The sequence below is a fragment of the Pezoporus wallicus genome, unplaced genomic scaffold (genome assembly GCF_028554395.1).
Source record: "Pezoporus wallicus isolate ANWC-B61680 ecotype Strahan unplaced genomic scaffold, APGP_CSIRO_Pwel_v1 contig_11395, whole genome shotgun sequence".
Lineage (NCBI taxonomy): Eukaryota > Metazoa > Chordata > Aves > Psittaciformes > Psittacidae > Pezoporus > Pezoporus wallicus.
In genome coordinates, this window is record NW_026636241.1 from 487,458 (window position 1) to 505,314 (window position 17,857).

The 17,857-nt window shown below is 49.1% G+C and overlaps 3 protein-coding genes across 12 annotated transcripts in view; 1 reads left to right on the plus strand and 2 right to left on the minus strand.

The window, feature by feature from the left end:
* Positions 1–616: 616 nt before the first annotated feature.
* On the plus strand, positions 617–2,403 carry INSL5 (insulin like 5). The gene is made up of 2 exons (XM_057399200.1): positions 617–804; positions 2,112–2,403. Exons 1-2 carry the CDS (start codon positions 630–632, stop codon positions 2,351–2,353), a joined length of 417 nt encoding a protein of 138 aa, XP_057255183.1. The 5' UTR covers positions 617–629; the 3' UTR covers positions 2,354–2,403.
* A 21-nt stretch (positions 2,404–2,424) lies between these two features.
* Positions 2,425–4,932, minus strand: DYNLT5 (dynein light chain Tctex-type family member 5). Its single transcript, XM_057399199.1, is given in 4 exon segments — positions 2,425–3,993; positions 4,533–4,657; positions 4,763–4,871; positions 4,873–4,932. Coding segments are annotated over 4 exon segments (498 nt in total). The 3' UTR covers positions 2,425–3,789.
* A 5,227-nt stretch (positions 4,933–10,159) lies between these two features.
* Positions 10,160–17,857, minus strand: part of SGIP1 (SH3GL interacting endocytic adaptor 1) — a 48,584-nt gene continuing 40,886 nt past the window's right edge. For 9 of the 10 annotated variants that reach the window (XM_057399201.1, XM_057399202.1, XM_057399211.1 and 6 more), the window contains 7 exons: positions 14,446–14,557; positions 13,928–14,083; positions 13,094–13,226; positions 12,606–12,808; positions 11,904–11,968; positions 11,177–11,341; positions 10,160–10,742 (listed from right to left, as the gene is read on the minus strand). In XM_057399201.1, coding sequence (XP_057255184.1) covers positions 10,720–10,742; positions 11,177–11,341; positions 11,904–11,968; positions 12,606–12,808; positions 13,094–13,226; positions 13,928–14,083; positions 14,446–14,557 — 857 coding nt within the window. In that variant the 3' untranslated portion in view covers positions 10,160–10,719. Of the gene's footprint in view, positions 10,743–11,176; positions 11,342–11,903; positions 11,969–12,605; positions 12,809–13,093; positions 13,227–13,927; positions 14,084–14,445; positions 14,558–17,857 lie in introns of those variants that run through there. The other variant, XM_057399208.1, reaches the window with a different exon arrangement.

Consider the following 17,857-nt stretch of genomic DNA (forward strand, 5'->3'; position numbering starts at 1 on the left):
CCCCATTTTTGTTGTGAGTGACTGCCCAGCACTGACAGGATACTTCAAAGCATCCACAGTTACCAGCCTGACAAAGAACAAGGCAGAGGTAATGCAAAAGCACACAACTGTGGACATCCCAAGAGTTAAATCCCTCTTGGTTTGTGATCACCAACAGAAAAAGACTGATGCCACTCAAACTGTAGTAACAGGCATGACTGGGAAGAGGCTGCATGCTGTGTGGGAAATACACAGGGATGACACTCGTTATCTACAAACCATGTAACAAACACCCTCTCGCTTCTGCAGAACATACACATCAATGGTATCAAACTGAGCCTGCACCCTCGAAGCATGTTGTATATACCATATATGTTCATATAGCAAAGCAGTTCCATAAGGAACTCCTTAAGGAGACTTTAATACCTGAACAAAATCCCAGCACAAATCCTGACACACATAAAACACCACATCACTGGAAGGAAACAAGTCATCAGCTTTTTTTTAGCAAACATTAAGTCATCCTCAGAATGAGCCGGTACTCAGTGGAGCGGACAGGCCCTTGGTATAAAGGTAAGGGTGGCAGCAGAACTCCCCACCTTGGCCTCACAGGTCCCTCCTGCCCCACCAACAAGCACTCCATCTGCAGCATGAGGAGCACAGTGCTGGCACTGGCCTCACTTGCACTCCTGATCACAGCACAGGAAGGCAAAGGTGAAGGGAACAGCATGAGGCTCTGTGGGAGAGACTTTGTCAGAGCCATAGTCTTCACCTGCGGCGGCTCTCGGTGGAAAAGGCACTTGACTGATTATCAGTACCTGTTTGGTAAGTACTCATTAACACATTACATTCTTATTGCCCCCTGGAAGGTGTGCCCAGCTCCAAGGGGATTCAGAAGAACCATGTCACCTGCAGACTGTGCCCAAGGGCAGAGCTGTGCCCAAGGGCAGAGCTGTGCCCTCGGCTCTTGCTGCTCCCCTGAACAGGCACATCTCAGATGCCAACAGCACAGGCTCTGCCTGGAGACAGCAAGTTTCCTTGCAGCTTGCTTGGCATAGCTTAAATAAAACGCATTTAGAATGAGACTTTCCAAATCAACCTGAGAAACCGCAAGTTAAGGCCAAGGCTACCACTAGGAATCTCTATAGCCCTGACATTTTAAATGTCAGGGACAGCTTTGCACAGTCCATGCAAGTTCTTTACTGTTATCTTCAGTAGGACACACTGCTTTCCCCGCTAGAAACTATATTACAACCTAATAATATTATAATTAAAGTATGTTAAATACATACTCTGCAATTTAAGTACCTTCATGTGGTGGTGTATATACTTGTATTTATTAGCACAGTTTTAGATAGAGTCAGAAAATTTGTCCATTACTGCTAGTAATTTCTAACTCTGATAGATTAAAATAACTAGAAAAAGGAAACTAAATGAGGCAGATGAGAGAAGCTGAGACTTTCTACACCTTCTATTCAAGTAACTTCAGACTTTTATGAAAACTCTATCATAGCAGCAGCTTTAAACAAACATAAAAAGTGATGCTACCTGCAACACCCTACCTGAGTCTGTTACAGAAGAAACCCCTGCTGCTAAACTAAGCCAGAGAACTACTACACCTTTACAAACTCCACAAGGCAGTGCCCACTTGTACCATGGTATTTAAAATGAACCCAAATTGCAAGTGTAACTTCAGTAGGAACATCCAGAACTTTGGAACTGTGGGGTATTTGATGCCTTAACACCTGCTTTTCAGGAAACCCACACCCAGCTCCAGGCTAACAGGCTGGTCAGGTGCCACTGACACATCAAATCACAGTTTTACCCTTCAAAACAAATATATCAGTGTGAGACTGATAAGGAAACTGTTCCTACAAAGAACACTCTTTAATATAAATCCATGAATTACTGTTTTTTTTTACATGCTAATCACAGAATGGGTATTCAGATGTCTATTTTAATACTGCCCTGGTAAAAAGTCAGTGCTCTGGCCCATCTTGGTTTTTCACAGTGGAAACACAGAGGATAGGTAATACCTTCAGCTCCTTGGCCATAGGCTGGTCTGTCTTTCTAGTAAAGATAACTATTACAAATTACTCATGATTCCGTGACTTCTAATTTTTATGTGCCAGAGAGTGAAAATCCCCTGCCTCTCTCACAAGAGAACAACGGCTATGCTGACCCCTCAACGTACGCAGACCAGAGTCTGGAGACCGACAGCGAAGAAATCCACAATGTCAAGCATGAGGCAGAGCAGGACTTGCAGCACTCCAGGAAAACATTTATCCTGCAAAAGCGTGAGGCAGCTAAGCTGCTCACCACATCCTGCTGCAGCATCGGCTGCAGTGAGAGGGATATCAGCACCCTGTGCTGAAAGACAGCAGATGCTGATGAGGTTTGATGTAACGGCTTTCACGTAATAAATAATCATGACATAAACCACTATTATTTCAGTTGTATTCCTGAACTGTAGCTTTATTTTCTGGAGCACACTAGGGAGTAAAGGCTGAATGTTCAATGTAGTGCAAGCTAGTAAATGCTGCAAGGACAGTTCAGGCTGGAATGCCTGGATGCCACAAAGTCTTCACAGTGGTTTAGAATTAAACTTCTAGACATCAGTACAAATATCTGTTTCCATCTAACTACTGTTCTAGTTCCACATAAAATCCAACAAACCACACAATTTATTATATGCTCATTCTCTTATGAAAGCCCAGCAGCAGGTTTCAGCTGTGAAATATGGGTAGCAAGAAGTCCTTTTTCAGAACCAGAACCAAACCCAGGCCATGCAGACAGCTCTGGTGGAGTACCACACAGTGCAGCAAGTCAGCCAGACCCCACTACTGCAGCAGGAAAGGGCTGCAGCAGGCAGGAGCTGCCACCAGCCATTACCAGCCCCAAACTGGGCAGGCAATAGCTAGGATTTATTTCCTATTCCAGCTGCTTCCAGTAATGACTATACAAGGCCCTACCAAGTGAACAGTTAATGTGCATCCAGAGAGACTGGAAACACACTTCTGAGCTCACAGGGCTGTACTTCCTCTCTTAGCTATAGGTATCTATCAGATGAGAACCCCAATTCAATTTTTCTTTGCTGGATTCAAGCACCTTCAACAGAAGGGCCCAGATATGTTAGATCTATATACTTTAAACATAATTTGAAGATGTTTTTCACTTGATTTCAAACCCTATGGGACTGAGCTAGTCTCCTCAAAGCAGAACCAGACACCTTTTCCTGGCCACCTTTTCTGTACTCAGGGTGCAAGGGGAGGCAGGCCAGAATGACTCATTCTCCTTTCCTCTCTTCAGCAGGAAGGTTTGAAGGTACCCCCCTGTCCCCCAGGCAGGGCAGGGTAACTCGCAGCACTGAGTTATCACAGCTTGATGGGACACAGCACCTGCAACACAGTATGTGCATGGAGCCAGGGCCACAGGCCCAGCATGTGTTTCCCTGCCTGCAGTTGCCATTTAACAGGGACGGTTTTAAAATGCTTTTGGTTTACTTTCCCCAAATCCCTCTGTGTTTTCTACTTGGGGTTACTCAGTAAGAACAAATTCAGGGCAAAAGAAAGTATTTCAGGGACACCCAGTTCTGAAAGCAGCTAGAATCAGGTGCAAATCATATGTCACAGCAAATCACGGCCCAGAGGAAACTCTGGGAAGTACAGTTATTACATTCACCACCGGAAGGCTCATGGTAACCACATTTCAAACAGGTGAAAGTTGCCTTGGTCCTTCACAACCCTTTTCCGCAACAGAAACAGGGAGAGTTAGGCTGGATATTCATTTCTCCTGCGGTTAAACTCTACCTTATTCCAAATAAACAGCGTAGACATTTGCAAGAGCAAACAGTGACGCGTTCTTGAACACGTACGATGAAAACGTATCGCTCACAGGATCCCACAGGCACCTGCTTCCGATCTGGATGCTCGGCTCCTTCAGCTGCCCAATGTGTGTCACCACAACGATCTTGTACCTGGGTATCATCAGGTCTTTTACCCGCGCTTTAATAAGCTGCAAGAGAAAACCAAGTTTAGACCCCAATGAATAGCATGTTCTCCTCTGTACAGATACACAGTTACCTGATTACGGGGGAAAGGAAGAGCAAACAGTACCCCTTTTTTAATGCCGATTCTGAGCCAAATCAGCTGAGACTGAAGGGGCAGGACAGTCTCCCCCCAACAAGAAGCCTGGGTTTAACTGAGGAGGAGTCTGCACACCTAGCACTGCTCAGAATTCAGTCACTACGATAACTATCCTGTTTTTAAGAGGTCTGACACGTACCTGGATTTAGTTACGATATTCCTGGGCAGAGCAACCACAGCGTGGAGTTTTTACTACACCGTGTGCTTCGCCAGAGCCACTGCTGCTCAAATAAACCTCACAATCAACTCGTGTAAACCCACACCCGCCTCAGAGCAACCTCTGGTGCACCCCGACTTCCCCCCAGCACTACTTTTACACTTCATATCTGCATTCCGGACCTCCCCGCCCCGAGGGCCTCCTCCCTGACACCCCGTCGAGGCGTGCGGACAAAATGGCCGCAGCGGTACCTCAGCGATGTCCTTCACCATCTCCCTGCACCGCACGGGCTCGTAGGGCTGCTCCCTCAGGCAGCTCCCCAGCACATCCCTCAGGATAGCATCCACCGCCGCCACCGGGAAGCGCTTGGAAGGACCTGGGGGCAGGCGGGGAGGTTAAGCTGGGTTTCCTGAGGGAAAACACCGCGCTGAAGCCAGAGGCAGCCGCGTCCCGCCCCGAAGCACCCGGCCCCGGGACCTACCGAAGGACGGGGGCTCGCTGCCGGCCGCTCCGCCCTGCATCCCGCTCCGCTGCTGAGGGCAGGCGGAATGGCGGGAGGGGGGCGGCCGGTGGCGGAGCACGGCTCCCGGCTCCCTGCGGCCGCGGGGCGGCGCTGCCGGCAGCGAGCCCGCACAGCCCGGCCGCAGCCATGTTGGCTCCCTCCCCGCAGGCTCCGTGTGCTCGCCGCCTCCACGGACCTTCTGTGTCTGCAGCCGGTGCAGGGCCCCGCAGCCTCTGTGGGCCTTGGGTGTCCTCATGGCCCCCAGGGGTTAACACAGCCCCCATGTCCCTATGGCCCCTGTGGGACCTCAGGACCCCCATGCCCCCCACAGGTCTCCATGTGTACCTACAGCCCCCAAGGGTACCCACGGCCTCCACAGGACCCCCACATACACTTACAGCCCCCATGGGCATCCATGGTCTCTCATGTCCTCACATGTGCCTACAGCCCCAGTGTGTCCCTACAGCCCTGACTTGTCCCCATGCCATCCACAGTCCCCTCAATCCTCACAAGCCCTCAGAGCCATGATGCTTCGTGTCCCTACAACCTCCATGTATCCTGTCAGGCTCCACTCATCCCCATGTTCTCTGGGAATCACAGAACAATATAATCCCAGCCTGGTTTGTGTTGGAAGGGACCTTAAAGCTCCTCCAGTTCCAACCCCTGCCACGGGCAGGGACCCCTTCCACTAGAGCAGCTTGCTCCAAGCCCCTGTGTCCAACCTGGCCTTGAACACTGCCAGGGATGGGGCAGCCACAGCTTCTCTGGGCACCCTGTGCCAGCGCCTCAGCACCCTCACAGGGAAGAGCTTCTTCCAGTATCTAACCTGACCCTCCCTTGTTTCGGTTTGAACCCGTTACCCCTTGTCCTATCACTGCAGTCCCTGATGAAGAGTCCCTCTCCAGCATCCTGAGAGCCCCCTTCAGACACTGGAAGCTGCTCTGAGGTCTCTTCTCCAGGCTGAACAGTCCCAATGTTCTCAGCCTATGTGGCTCCCATCTCCCCACATTTGCCCCCACACCAACCGCGATGTGTCCCCAAGCCAGGATGCTACACATAGCTCCAGCAGCGGTGATGATTTGGGCCAGGGACATGGTAGCCCCTGATACCTCTGCTCCGCTCCTCCGGGTACTCCCGCACCTGCAAGCAAAGCTCACTCAGAAAAGGTCGTGTTTTACAGATTTTTGTTTATTTTCAAGGAAAAAAAATAATAATCACATTTAAATTGCAGCTCAGTTGGGGATTTAACGTGGTTCTGATGTACAGAATTCATAAACTTTGTTCTGACGCGGGGGTCCGTCGGTTGCAACGTTATGCATGGTAAATAATTGCATATTCAAGATTTTGTGAAATGGGTGACGGGGGGGAATGGAGGGGAGACATTTATAAAAAACATTATTTACAAAAAAAATGATATCCACGTCGTCGTCTTCTACCCTATAAGGCAAGTAAACATTTAAAATATGTTGGTTCATGATTATCTTCAACGAGTCAATACAACACATTCATATTACCAGTGGTCAAATACAAAGCTTTGCTGCGAGAGTCCGTGTGCAACAAACCCAGACGGCTTTTACAGTGTTGTTTCTTTTTTTCTCTGAGAACAGTAGGTAAGCAGCAAAGTTTTCATCACAGACTAAGCAGTACCTAGGCCATCGTCCACTAAAGGTATAATATATCTCATTGCACGTTTAGGCAAAAAAGGCCAGCCATTAATTAACTTATTTAACTTAAATCTTAAAAATAGACCTGTGTATCTTAATCCACAAATATTTATAAACATTTTATACACGAGGGAGTTCATAAAATGATACAGGGCGATACCTAGGGAAATCCGATTCGATTCCGGGGCATCCTCTGGGTTCAGAGGTGTCACAGTGAGGTTCTCCTGCGCCCTGTGCCCTTCACCCACCAACCCAGAGCTGCAAACCAGAGCCCGCCCCAATCCCTCTCTCAGACCACAACTAACATCTCCGGATGTTTTATGCCATCCAAGCAACCAGGTGATTTCATCAACCTGGGAGCACTCTGGAGTGGAAAACCCCTCCTATGTGAATTACAATCCCAACAGCCGGGCTGCATGTCTGCAACCATTCACCCCATGTCCAGAAAGGGGGATTTCTAACAAAGAATAAGATATTCTGGTATGTTTTACCACATACTGCTTGGCCTGAAGTCCTGCTCAAGGGCAAACCTTTGAATGCTTGTGATTTTAAGAGCAACTGGCAGCAGCATTATCTGCAGTCCCTCCTAAAGGGATAGGGTTATGCAGGGTGGAGGGGGGGGGTGGTATTTCTTGCAATGAAATATGAATTGAAATACTGATAATCATAAGATCTTCCTAACTCTGCAAGAATGATTTTCCTTGGGAAATTGTGAGAAAAGAAAAAATTCTGGTTATGAAATTAAATCCTTGAGACTATCATTTTTTACGGAGAAAGTTATTATATAGTGATGGTACAGATTTGGTCACACTAAGCTCCCAAAATTAAGTATTTTAACCAAGATATTTTCAAGTAAAACCAAGAAAAGGGTAGGGGAAAATCACTCCATATTCAGTGTATTGAAGTGGTTTTCTCAAGTAGATATTGGGTTCTTGGGTAACAGACCCATGGGCTGTATTTCCAAAGTAATAAGATGAAGTGGAGCAGAATTCCTCCGTGATGCACTGTGCCACGTGCCTGGCAAAACAAAACTGCTTTCCTTCCCTATCCCTCCCTGCCTGCCAAAACTGGATGGCATTTTAACATAAAACTTCTCTTTGCCATCTATGTTTTAAAATCCTCCTATAGATAAATCCTGAAAGGGCACGCTGAAGACAAAATTAACTGAAATACCAAATAACAGCACTAACATCACCGAGTCCAACCTGCATCCAGAGTTGTGTAACTTACTCAGTATGAGATCGTGCCCACGTGACAAAGCTTTTGGCAGTGAATCCACACACGTATGCATTAAGAACTCATATCTGCTGGGCAGGAATAGGAGTTTAATGGACAGTGGCCTCGCAGCAAAATAATAGAAGAAGCTTTATAACAGGGGAGTGAAACAAAAATCAAATTAAAAGCTTCTTATTTGGTAGTATTTCATAGTACTGAGCAATTTCATAGTTACTAAGAAATACTGTTAAAGGACGTTGGTCTGAAACAGGGGGGAGACTGAGATGAGCTCTTAGGCAAAAGCTCTTCCCTGTGAGGGTGCTGAGGCGCTGGCACAGGGTGCCCAGAGAAGCTGTGGCTGCCCCATCCCTGGCAGTGTTCAAGGCCAGGTTGGACACAGGGGCTTGGAGCAAGCTGCTCTAGTGGAAGGGGTCCCTGCCCGTGGCAGGGGTTGGGGCTGGAGGAGCTTTAAGGTCCCTTCCAACACAAACCAGGCTGGGGCTGTATGAAGCAGCTGACAAAACAACCATCCCTGGGGCACTTTGCCACTCTGCTCAGACACCAGCAAGGCAGCAAAACCAAACCATCAACATGGAGCAGCATCTCCTCACGAAGGTCATGCTGGGAGGGAAAGGGGAGACACATGATCCAAAGGTCCTGAGCAAACGCCTACTGAACTACACCACCATGCAAAAACCTTGCAAAAGCAGTACACAAAAACATCCCAAACTGTCCCAAACTGCTGGCTTTGATCCCAGTGTAATGGGCTAGGAATAGCTGTTTGGTGTTTCCTGCTGGTGGCTGGAAGGGGACCCTATAGAATGAGTACGGGACGTTCTCATCTCTCTACCCAAGCTGCATCCCAGCACCGCCACACACCCGTAGAAGCTACCTCTGTTTTGTGGGACAGCACAAATGGACAGGCTGGGAAGCTTTGGGTTATGGGCTTTTTCATTTAAAAAGCATTTAAAACCCCAATGCTAATGTAAACACTTTGTCTTTCAAATGAAATATAAAGTAAAATAGCTATGTTCTGGTAATATTTACATTACAAAATCCTGATTTTCTGGATTAAGACAGATCTCTTTTGGAAGCATGAGTTTATAACAATTGTACACAGCATCTACTGACTATGCAAAACCTGATTCTTATAGTTTGCCCTATATCCCTGTGTCGCAAAGGGGGAGGTTACACAGTTTATATGGATTCCTATTTCAGGGGCAAAACTATTAGCAGAAATTAACACCCCATCCAGGAGTACCAGCAAGGGTACTTTCAAAAACTGCAAAGGGAAATGAAGCTGCATAACTGAATTGTGCTTAATCTTCTCTTTAACCTGACGGAGAGACTGAGATGAGCTCTTAGGCAGAAGCTCTTCCCTGTGAGGGTGCTGAGGCGCTGGCACAGGGTGCCCAGAGAAGCTGTGGCTGCCCCATCCCTGGCAGTGTTCAAGGCCAGGTTGGACACAGGGTCTTGGAACAAGCTGCTCTAGTGGAAGGGGTCCGTGCCTGTGGCAGGGAGATGGGAAGAGATAAGCTTTAAGGCTCCTTCCAACCCAAACCAGTCTGGGATCTATGATTCTGTGTTGATCCTTTTGGGAGCAAGCACACAACTCAACCACCCTAACGTACATAGGAGTCACCTTAGAACTGAAATATCTCAGATTTTCTTATTTTCTTTTCAGACAGCATTGATTTCTGTTTTCTTACACCCCTCCAAACTGCTCTGTGAGCAAGCACTTCTCAACATGCACAGTCTGAAGTTTTCCAACGCAAATGCACAAGCCTAATCCTGGCAACATTTGTGCCTGTAAAATTAGCACTATTTGTCATGTATGCATTTCTGAAGTCCCAGCATCCTGTTCAGCAGACGCTCCCATGTTTCTCTGTGCACCTGAACAGCAAGTGCATTTCATTCTGGAAGGATCACTACTTCCCCCCCCCCATATCACCACATTCTCCCAGGGCATGCACAGGGATGAGCAGCGCAAGGTGCAGGAGCCCACATCGGCTCAGGGAAAACGCAGAGGGGCAATTTCCACCCCACAACCTCCAGTTTAGGGTTATCTAAACCCATGGGGCTTTCAAAAATGGGGGAAAAAATAACCAAACCAGGAAAAGCAAGCAAAGGAACATAGAAATGCAACCAAAGAACTGGGAGCTGCTCAGGAAACACATCCGTAAAAACAGCAATTGCATTTCCAGGCAGTGCTGTAAGCTCAGATTTACTACCCAGCCTCTTAGCCTGCTCATTTCCTTATCTGCATCCCTGCAAAAGGGAAGGACACCAAGCAGAGAGAGGTGCTTATCACCCATGCATTCCCTGCTGGCACTCCTGAGGGTTAATCTGTGGCTGCAGGAGAACGCTTGAAGGAGGTTTTTTGTAATGGAAATGTGAAGGAAATGCTCTTTGAAGTGACTTTTTCCCTTGCGTTTTTCTGGGAGACTGAATTAGGAACCTCACATTTACATCAATACCCATCTGGAGTTAAACCAGCTAAACCTGAACGTAGAGCTTTTTATTCATCACCGTGAGACGTACCAAGGACTGAAGTAAAAAGAAATCAGCATGTCAGTTGTACTTAACTCTCTTTTGATGAGGCACCCCCTTCATAACAGCTATCAGTATTGTATTTAAATCGTATATATTGACAAAATGTAATCTACCTCTGTAAGCATTGTGCCATTCAACAGTACTACTATTAAATTTATATACCACAGTTTAAATTACATCCATTTCATGAATGGTAAAATGCTAAAACTCAAGTGTCTAACTGCCAAAATACAGCCTTACTGGAATGAGTACAATTTACAAATACAATAATTACATTTTAAAACCATTAACAATGTTACATCTAGAAGTAAATACTGTAGGACTGGTCAAGACGGTGTTTTCCAAGGAAAAAAAAATGCTGAAAGTTGTCGACACTTCCAACAGAAATGTCCCGAGTGCAGGATTTAGTTCATTTTCCTTAAACTGTAATTAAAACCCGTTCCACGCACAGCAGTCCTTGGGTATTTTTCCATATTATTTTCCATAGACTTGCATAAGCTTCCTTCAGTTATCGGCCAAGTATTTACCTAGAAATGGGATCAGAAATCAGCTGTGGCGACAGAGCAGCCCTGAGTCCTGGGGGATGGTCACCCACCTCCGCCAGACCCTGCGCCCAGGGCAACGCATGAGCAGCACATGGAAAAGTACTTGTATTTCTACGCAACAATGGGGCAAAAGCTCTTCCTGGAGATCCCCAGCCCTTGCTTTCCATGCAGGACCCATGAGTGGAAAAGAGCCCATGAAATTCAAGGCTCTCATAGGCAGCAGCAGGATTTATTTCATACAAAGGAGCTTTTGCCCTTCTGCCACTGAGCAGCCCCTGTCATGCCCTGATGTAGCAGGACCTCTGGGCTTGAATGCTGAACACAAACACCGCAAGGGCAGTCCCAGGCATGCCAGCAGAGCGGAGGGGACCATCATGGACACGGATCCCAAGAGGAGCCACCGATGAGGCACCTACCTGCCGCAAACCTCTTCTTGATGAGGGAGAAGCGGTAGCCGGCGCCGACGAGCTCGATGTCGCAGCTGGACAGCGTGCTCCCCTCGCTGGTGAACTGCACAGCCAGGGGGGCCGGGGTGCTGGGCCCCTCCGAGAGCTGGAATCGGGCCAGCAGAGACCCCACGCCTGCAATTTAAAATCCCATGAGATCATTAGAAGGCCGGAGGGGAATTCTGTGCATCCCGGAGCCGCGTTTGCCAGCCCAGGCGATGAGATGCCCAAAGCGCTGCAAGTGAAGCACACTGCTGTGGTGGTACCCAGCTCCTCAGTATCCCCTGGATGGGGCAGAGCAAACCCCCTCATCCTCCCAGCAGATCTTATCTTTTCAGACACTGCAGTGACATGATGCAGGGGAGCTGCATCAGTTACATGCGGAGAAGCACTGTGGTCCCTCAACCAGGATGCAACATGGGGCATCAGACTTCAATGCAGACGGTCAAAGAAGCATAAGACATGGCAAACAACCATTTCTAAACCAGGTGCGTTAATACCCATCTGTGATGCCAAAGCTGTTGGCAAAACAGTACAAGCAGTACATACCACTGCTTTGCTCCTAGCTTTGAACAGCTTCAGCCCTGGCAAGTGCCAGCAGGCATCTGTGTGTCTGTATTTGTGTGCAGGCGTGATAAACAGGTTACTGTCTGATCTAATTAATCAAAGTTAATAACATGCACATTTATAGGATTACCTCCATTTTCTGACTTCTGAGAGATATCAGGGATCTTCCACAATATCCTTTGCTGTTCAGCATTCCTAAAAACATATGAAGAGGAGAATTGATTCAGCCTGGAGAAGAGAAGGCTCTGGGGAGACCTTTTAACAGTCTTCCAATATATAAAGGGGCCAACAAGAAACCTGGAGAGGGGCTTTGGACAAGGGCCCATAGGGACAGGCCAAGGGGAATGGCTTTAAGCTGCCAGAGGGGAGACTGAGATGAGCTCTTAGGCAGAAGCTCTTCCCTGTGAGGGTGCTGAGGCGCTGGCACAGGGTGCCCAGAGGAGCTGTGGCTGCCCCATCCCTGGCAGTGCTCAAGGCCAGGTTGGACACAGGGGCTTGGAGCAAGCTGCTCTACTGGAAGGTGTTGGAACTGGGTGAGCTTTAAGCTCCCTTCCAACACAAACGAGTCTGGAGTTCTTGCCAGGGATGGGGCAGCCACAGCTTCTCCACGTGTTCAGCCCTGACCCTTTGCTTGTGGGAATGGCAAGATAAAACCACCAGAGTGGGGTTGCATGCTTCCTGCGCAAGAGGAGGACAGGTTTGGGTCCCCAGCGTTCCCCCACCCACAGCCACTTCCCCAGGGTGATCCCAATCCTGCAGCCAGGACAGCTGGGTTAGGCAGGGGCATGGCAGAAACAGCAAGCAAGCTCTTCCCCAGGGGAGCAGTCCTTACCACACAGCAGGAGGAAGCACAGCTTGAAGTTTGGTTACTCCTCCATCGACGGGGACGAGGAACTGGACGTTGTTTAGAGCTACCGGTGTGGTCATTGCCTCTGTATTGTATTTGTAGTCGATGCGGAGGTCAGTGCTTGCAGGGTCACACCGCCAGCTCACTGCAAGGTTTAATGGAGTAGACTGAATACCCTGGGCAGATACCTTCCAAAATGACAGAAAAAACATTTAGTTTCCATAGGGGTGAAGGGAGAAAGCCCATTTTACAGACGCAGTAATTGCATTTGGTTTCAGAGGAGACAACACCCTGTGTTCCCATGGGAAAGTTTGAACTGGGCTCAAAACCAGGCAATCTAGTGACATACAGAAGGGTTACATGCCCCCACCTCATGTTACCTCCTCTCTGCACTAGGGAAATACCATCTTTTTCATCTATAAGTTAAGCACACATTTTTTTGGCATAGTTTTATCTCGCAATAAAGCTCCTACCTGGTATTTGAGCATATCCACATTGTAATAGGTGGCTTGTGGTTTCTGTTCCGATACCTTCTTTAGGTGAGTCATCAGATTTGGCATGTTGACCCAGAACTCCTTCGTGTTGGTGTCACTCTGGATATTGTCACTGCACAGAGGGAGAGTTAACACTGCATAAGCCACCTCAGCAGAAGAAAGCTTTTCTACCAAGCATGCAGGGCAGCAGCGCCAGCCACCAGCTGGGACCACAATAACCCCACATTAAGGGAAATAATCCCTTCCTCACACACATCTCTGGCTTGTCCTCCATCACATCCAGGGAGGAACAGCAGATGCAACCTGTAGGTCATCTCGGTTTGCAAACAGGAGGTCTAATGAGCAGAGTGAGGCACAAAAGAAGCAAACCCTGTCAAAGCACTTGCTCCTCTCTGCTGATGCTCTTCTGCCTGGCAAAGGGGCTGATCTCAAAAGGGGTATTCAGCAAATAAGAAGCTCATGAAGTTCAACTGGGCCAAGTGCAAGGGCCTGCCCCTGGGTCAGGGCAATCGCCAGCACAAACAGAGGCTGGGGGATACTGGATGGAGCATCCCTGAGGAGAAGGACTTGGGGTGTTGGGTGAAGAGAAGCCTCCCATGAGCCAGCTTCAATGTGCACTCGAACCCCCCGTATGCTGGGCTGCACTCCCAGAGTGTGAGCAGCAGCTCAGGGAGGGGAATCCTGTCCTTCTGCTGCTTCCCCAACTCAGGGCAGGCCTCCAGGGAAGATACTCCAGGCCATGTGGTTTTGCACAGCACCCTACTTTCCTGGATCCCCGCATTCCTTCGGGATGCCGGTGGGGTGGGTGCTCACCAGCAGAGGAGCTGGGGGTTTGGCAGGACGTGCTCCAGCCTGTTGTAGTTCAGCACGCGGAAGGTGAGCACCGCTGGAGCGGGGTTGTTGGCAAAGTGTCGGGTGATGCCTGCGGGAAACGACAGCACCATCTCCCCCGTGATCTTCACAATACACCTGCAGCGCCGAACAGACACCAAGGGGGGAGGAAATGAGGGGCTCAAAATGCAGCAGGAGGGGACAGTGCAGTGACAGCCCCCTGCTTCCCTCCCACCACACTGGGGGAACAACCTCCTGTGGTCCTGAACCAGAGCAAGCGAAGTCTGGCCACTTGCTGGGGATGGGGACTGATGCTCATGGGGATGTCCCATGAGCATCCTGAGCCTGGACCTCTGCTTGGTGAACTGATACCAGAAGACCAAAGCACCTCCTTCCCTCCCTCCCTCTCCACACTCACCAAAGCCTCAATAGCACCCTAAGCCTATCCTGACCGCAGGACCACCCATACCAACACCCAGACCCCATCGGTTGGCACCTACTTGCTCGGGTCAGCCCCTTTGAAGTACGCGTTGACCGTTTCCGTGAAGGCAGCAGCGACGGGCAGGGTGTCCTGTGCCCCCATGGTCAGGGGGCTGGGGCCCCGCGATGAGCCTGCAACAGAGCAGAAACCTCCACTTCTTACCTGCAAAGAGAACCCACACTGCTCTCCCCCAGCACCAGGGCAACGGGGTGCTCCCCATGAGCCCCAGCCTAGCTTTGTGGGCAAATAATAGCAACAAGTCCCCCAGGCTTTGGATGAGGCTTTAAAAACACTCTGAAATGATTTTTCGCCCTCCCAACCCGCTCAAGCAAGCAAAGAAATAATAGAGGCGCCCAGGCAGGAGCAGCATGCAGGGCAGCAAACCCCCAGCACGGCTCCGAGGGGCTGCCACACAACAGGCTTTGCATGACAGTTTTTGCAGTAGGTTTCTGGGTTCCAACAGGAGGGATTGTGGAGGTTCCTTATCCCTTGGCTGGAGAGCTCAGGTTGCCTGTGGGAAAGTGGGATGTGGGCAGGTTTCCTGCCCTCATCCTGCCTACAGGAACCCCAACCATAGGGAGACCCTGCAATCCCTGGCATGCTCCCCTTTCCTGCCTGGCAAACCCCCTGCTCACCCCACCAAGCCCATGGCACGCTACAGCACATCTGCAAATCATCCTAAATCTGGAATTGCAAAGGAGAACATGGGACTCTGGGTGCGAAAGCCAGAGCTGTCAATCCACAATAACAATAGAAGGGGAAAAGTTTGCTTTGGTCATGCTGCATATCCATGGATGCTAGCCAGGCTCTAAATAATTCATCCCTGCAAAATCACACACAGGTTTACCTTTGCTGGCCAGGAATGGCGGTCACTGAACAACAACTGAAGATGAAAACATCACTGCAAGAGGATGCCAGAAGCTCTGGGCATGGTGGGGACCCTGCGTGGGGAGCAATGTCCTGCTCCCTGTGCCCACCACCAAGAGGAGAGCAATGTGGACTGCTGGCACAGCAAAGCTTTCCTCTTTCGCCCAAGGAAACTGCTGGAATATCAGCTTGGGGTTGATTTTTGGTCACTCACCCACCCAATGTACAAGGTGCTGATCCCCTGGGCACCCAAAAAAGCCCTCAGAAGGTCACCAGCCCTGTGCTAGCATCACCAGTTCGTATTTTTCTGCAATGTACCATTTTGGAACCCTTTCTAGTATCACAGTCTGTGTATCAGGTTAAGCACAAGGATTGTTTTGCCCAAAACCAGCTAAAAAGGAATGGCGAAGGTCTCTGGAGGGGCAACTTCCCCAGGGACCCTGACACCCCCTTTACTGTTACCTTCATTTACAGTGCCTGAATCAGGCAGGTGGAAGGGGCTATTAAGTGAGCCCAGGGTTTTGTTTAGAGCATGCAAGCGTGGGCCAGCTTCAGCCCAAGCCATACAACATTAAATGCTGGCCCGGGGAAGGGCAGCACCACCCCGGGCAGTGAAGCAAAGCAACCGAGTGAAATGCAGCGTGTTTCTGGTGAGCTCCTGCTCAGCCTGTCCTCAAAAATACCCCCCTCCCTTCTTTATCTGCTGCTTCCCACCGCTGCCCTGCTGTCTGTTGCTTTTTTCTTTGCATCTAAGCAATCCACCAGGGGTTTTGTGTGATGTACAGTGAGGTCCTGGCTCACCGCTGCATGTTTTGTGCGAGCAGATAATAGGGTTTGGCTGCAGGGAATCAGGGTTCGTAATGTTTCCTGAGGAAAGTGCTTCTGTCACCTAAATTACACTTTGAGTTGTGATATATTAATTGTGACAGAACGTGGCATTCGTAGGATTCTTCCTGCCTTACAAACCCATCCATGCAGGCAGTGAGTTAATGCATAAAACCACAGCCACTCCCTCACAGAGGCACACGTGAGCTTCTCCAGTGCTGGGATTTTCCCTTCCAATGTCTAATGGAACCTAAAAGGGTGTAAAAAATTAATGTAGCCACACATCTCCTCTTGGACATACATTTTAAAAGAGCTGGGGGAGTGATTTCAGCCATGGCCTGGAATAGTGATGCTCAGTAAGAGCAGCGCATCCGGCTGTCCCAGCACCCAGGATGGGCAGGCCGAGCACGTCACGCACAGAGGACAGACCCATCACCACACACACATTAATTATCCTAATGACCCCAGGGAGGCAGCCTGGGCTCCCCAAGCCTTCTGCTTCTGAGGCCCCAGCCCCGAGCTATGCATCCATCAGGAACGTGGCCAGCATCCCGTTGAAGAGCTGACACTTCCCATCAGCGCCAGCCACGCAAAGGCAACATGTTTTGTATAAACCCTTTCCACAACACAACTAACGGGTTATCAGAGAGCACAGCCTCGCTCCACACACACGGCAGCCACCCCACAGCACGCAGAATCCAGCTGAACACAGTGGGATATTCTCATCACGGCCACCCAGAAATACAGACAGGGTTCAAAGTCATCAATACAGACTGGCTATAGAGGGGAGAAAACTGGAGGCGTCACTCAGCAGGGGAACACCGGGTTAATCTCAGCAGGGAAGGTGAGGGGAAGGTCTTTAGCCATCCAGCAGCAGCAAACTCTGTGATCCTTGGCAATGCAATCATTGTTATTTGGGAGAGGAAAAAAGCCACCTCCTGAATATACGTGCGCTGGCACCAGCCGGGTTTAGCCTACCCCCTGCACTGGGACATCGAATGAGGGGCTGGCATCTCTTATACCAATGTGCCTTACCCCCGATTTTCAGTCTCATTTCTTCCACTCATTTCTCTGCATGTACATGAGATTTCTTCATTCTCCAGAAAGAAAATCCTATGTGCAAGAATAAACCAGCTCATCTCACATGGCTCTATCCTCAGGCTCAGGTGGCCTTTGGAAATCTGAGTCCATATGAACAGCAACCAAACATCCTCCACATTTCCAATCTGGCTTTGCATAAAGATCATGAGGATATAACTGGCATTCCTGGCTCTCAGTTCCCTCCACACTTCCCTCATGAACCTCATATTCTTCTCTTAATGGCTTCAGACACTAAACAACTCTTTCAATTAAAACTTTAATGTGAAAAGTATACTCTATTTTAAACCCAAGAATTCTCTTCCAGAAACCCGAGAGACAAGTCTGGTTCCTCTGGAACGCCTCCACCAAAAATCCGGCTTTTCAATGACTGCTTCAGAAGTCATTTATAGAAACTTCTCCTTTTGGCAAAATGACCTCATAATCCTGGAGGGGAAAAAACCCCAACACTTGATGAAGCTTTGGACACAGCCAAATGCAGCTCACCAGGCTCATTTGCCTTATTTTCCCTACACAAAGGTGGAAAAAACAGACATGGAGTAAGGACAGCTGAGTACCAGTGATCCTAGTAGCCAGCTCTGCCCGTGTATACAGGAGAGCATCACCAAACTTCACTGTGTCTCATCACCCATGAGCACACT

Excerpts from the sequence above, each read along its gene's own strand:
- INSL5 (XM_057399200.1), top strand. The coding sequence starts at position 630 with ATGAGGAGCACAGTGCTGGCACTGGCCTCACTTGCACTCCTGATCACA. Across the intron at positions 805-2,111 it reads TGATTATCAGTACCTGTTTG|AGAGTGAAAATCCCCTGCCT; the intron begins GTAAGTACTCAT and ends TTTATGTGCCAG.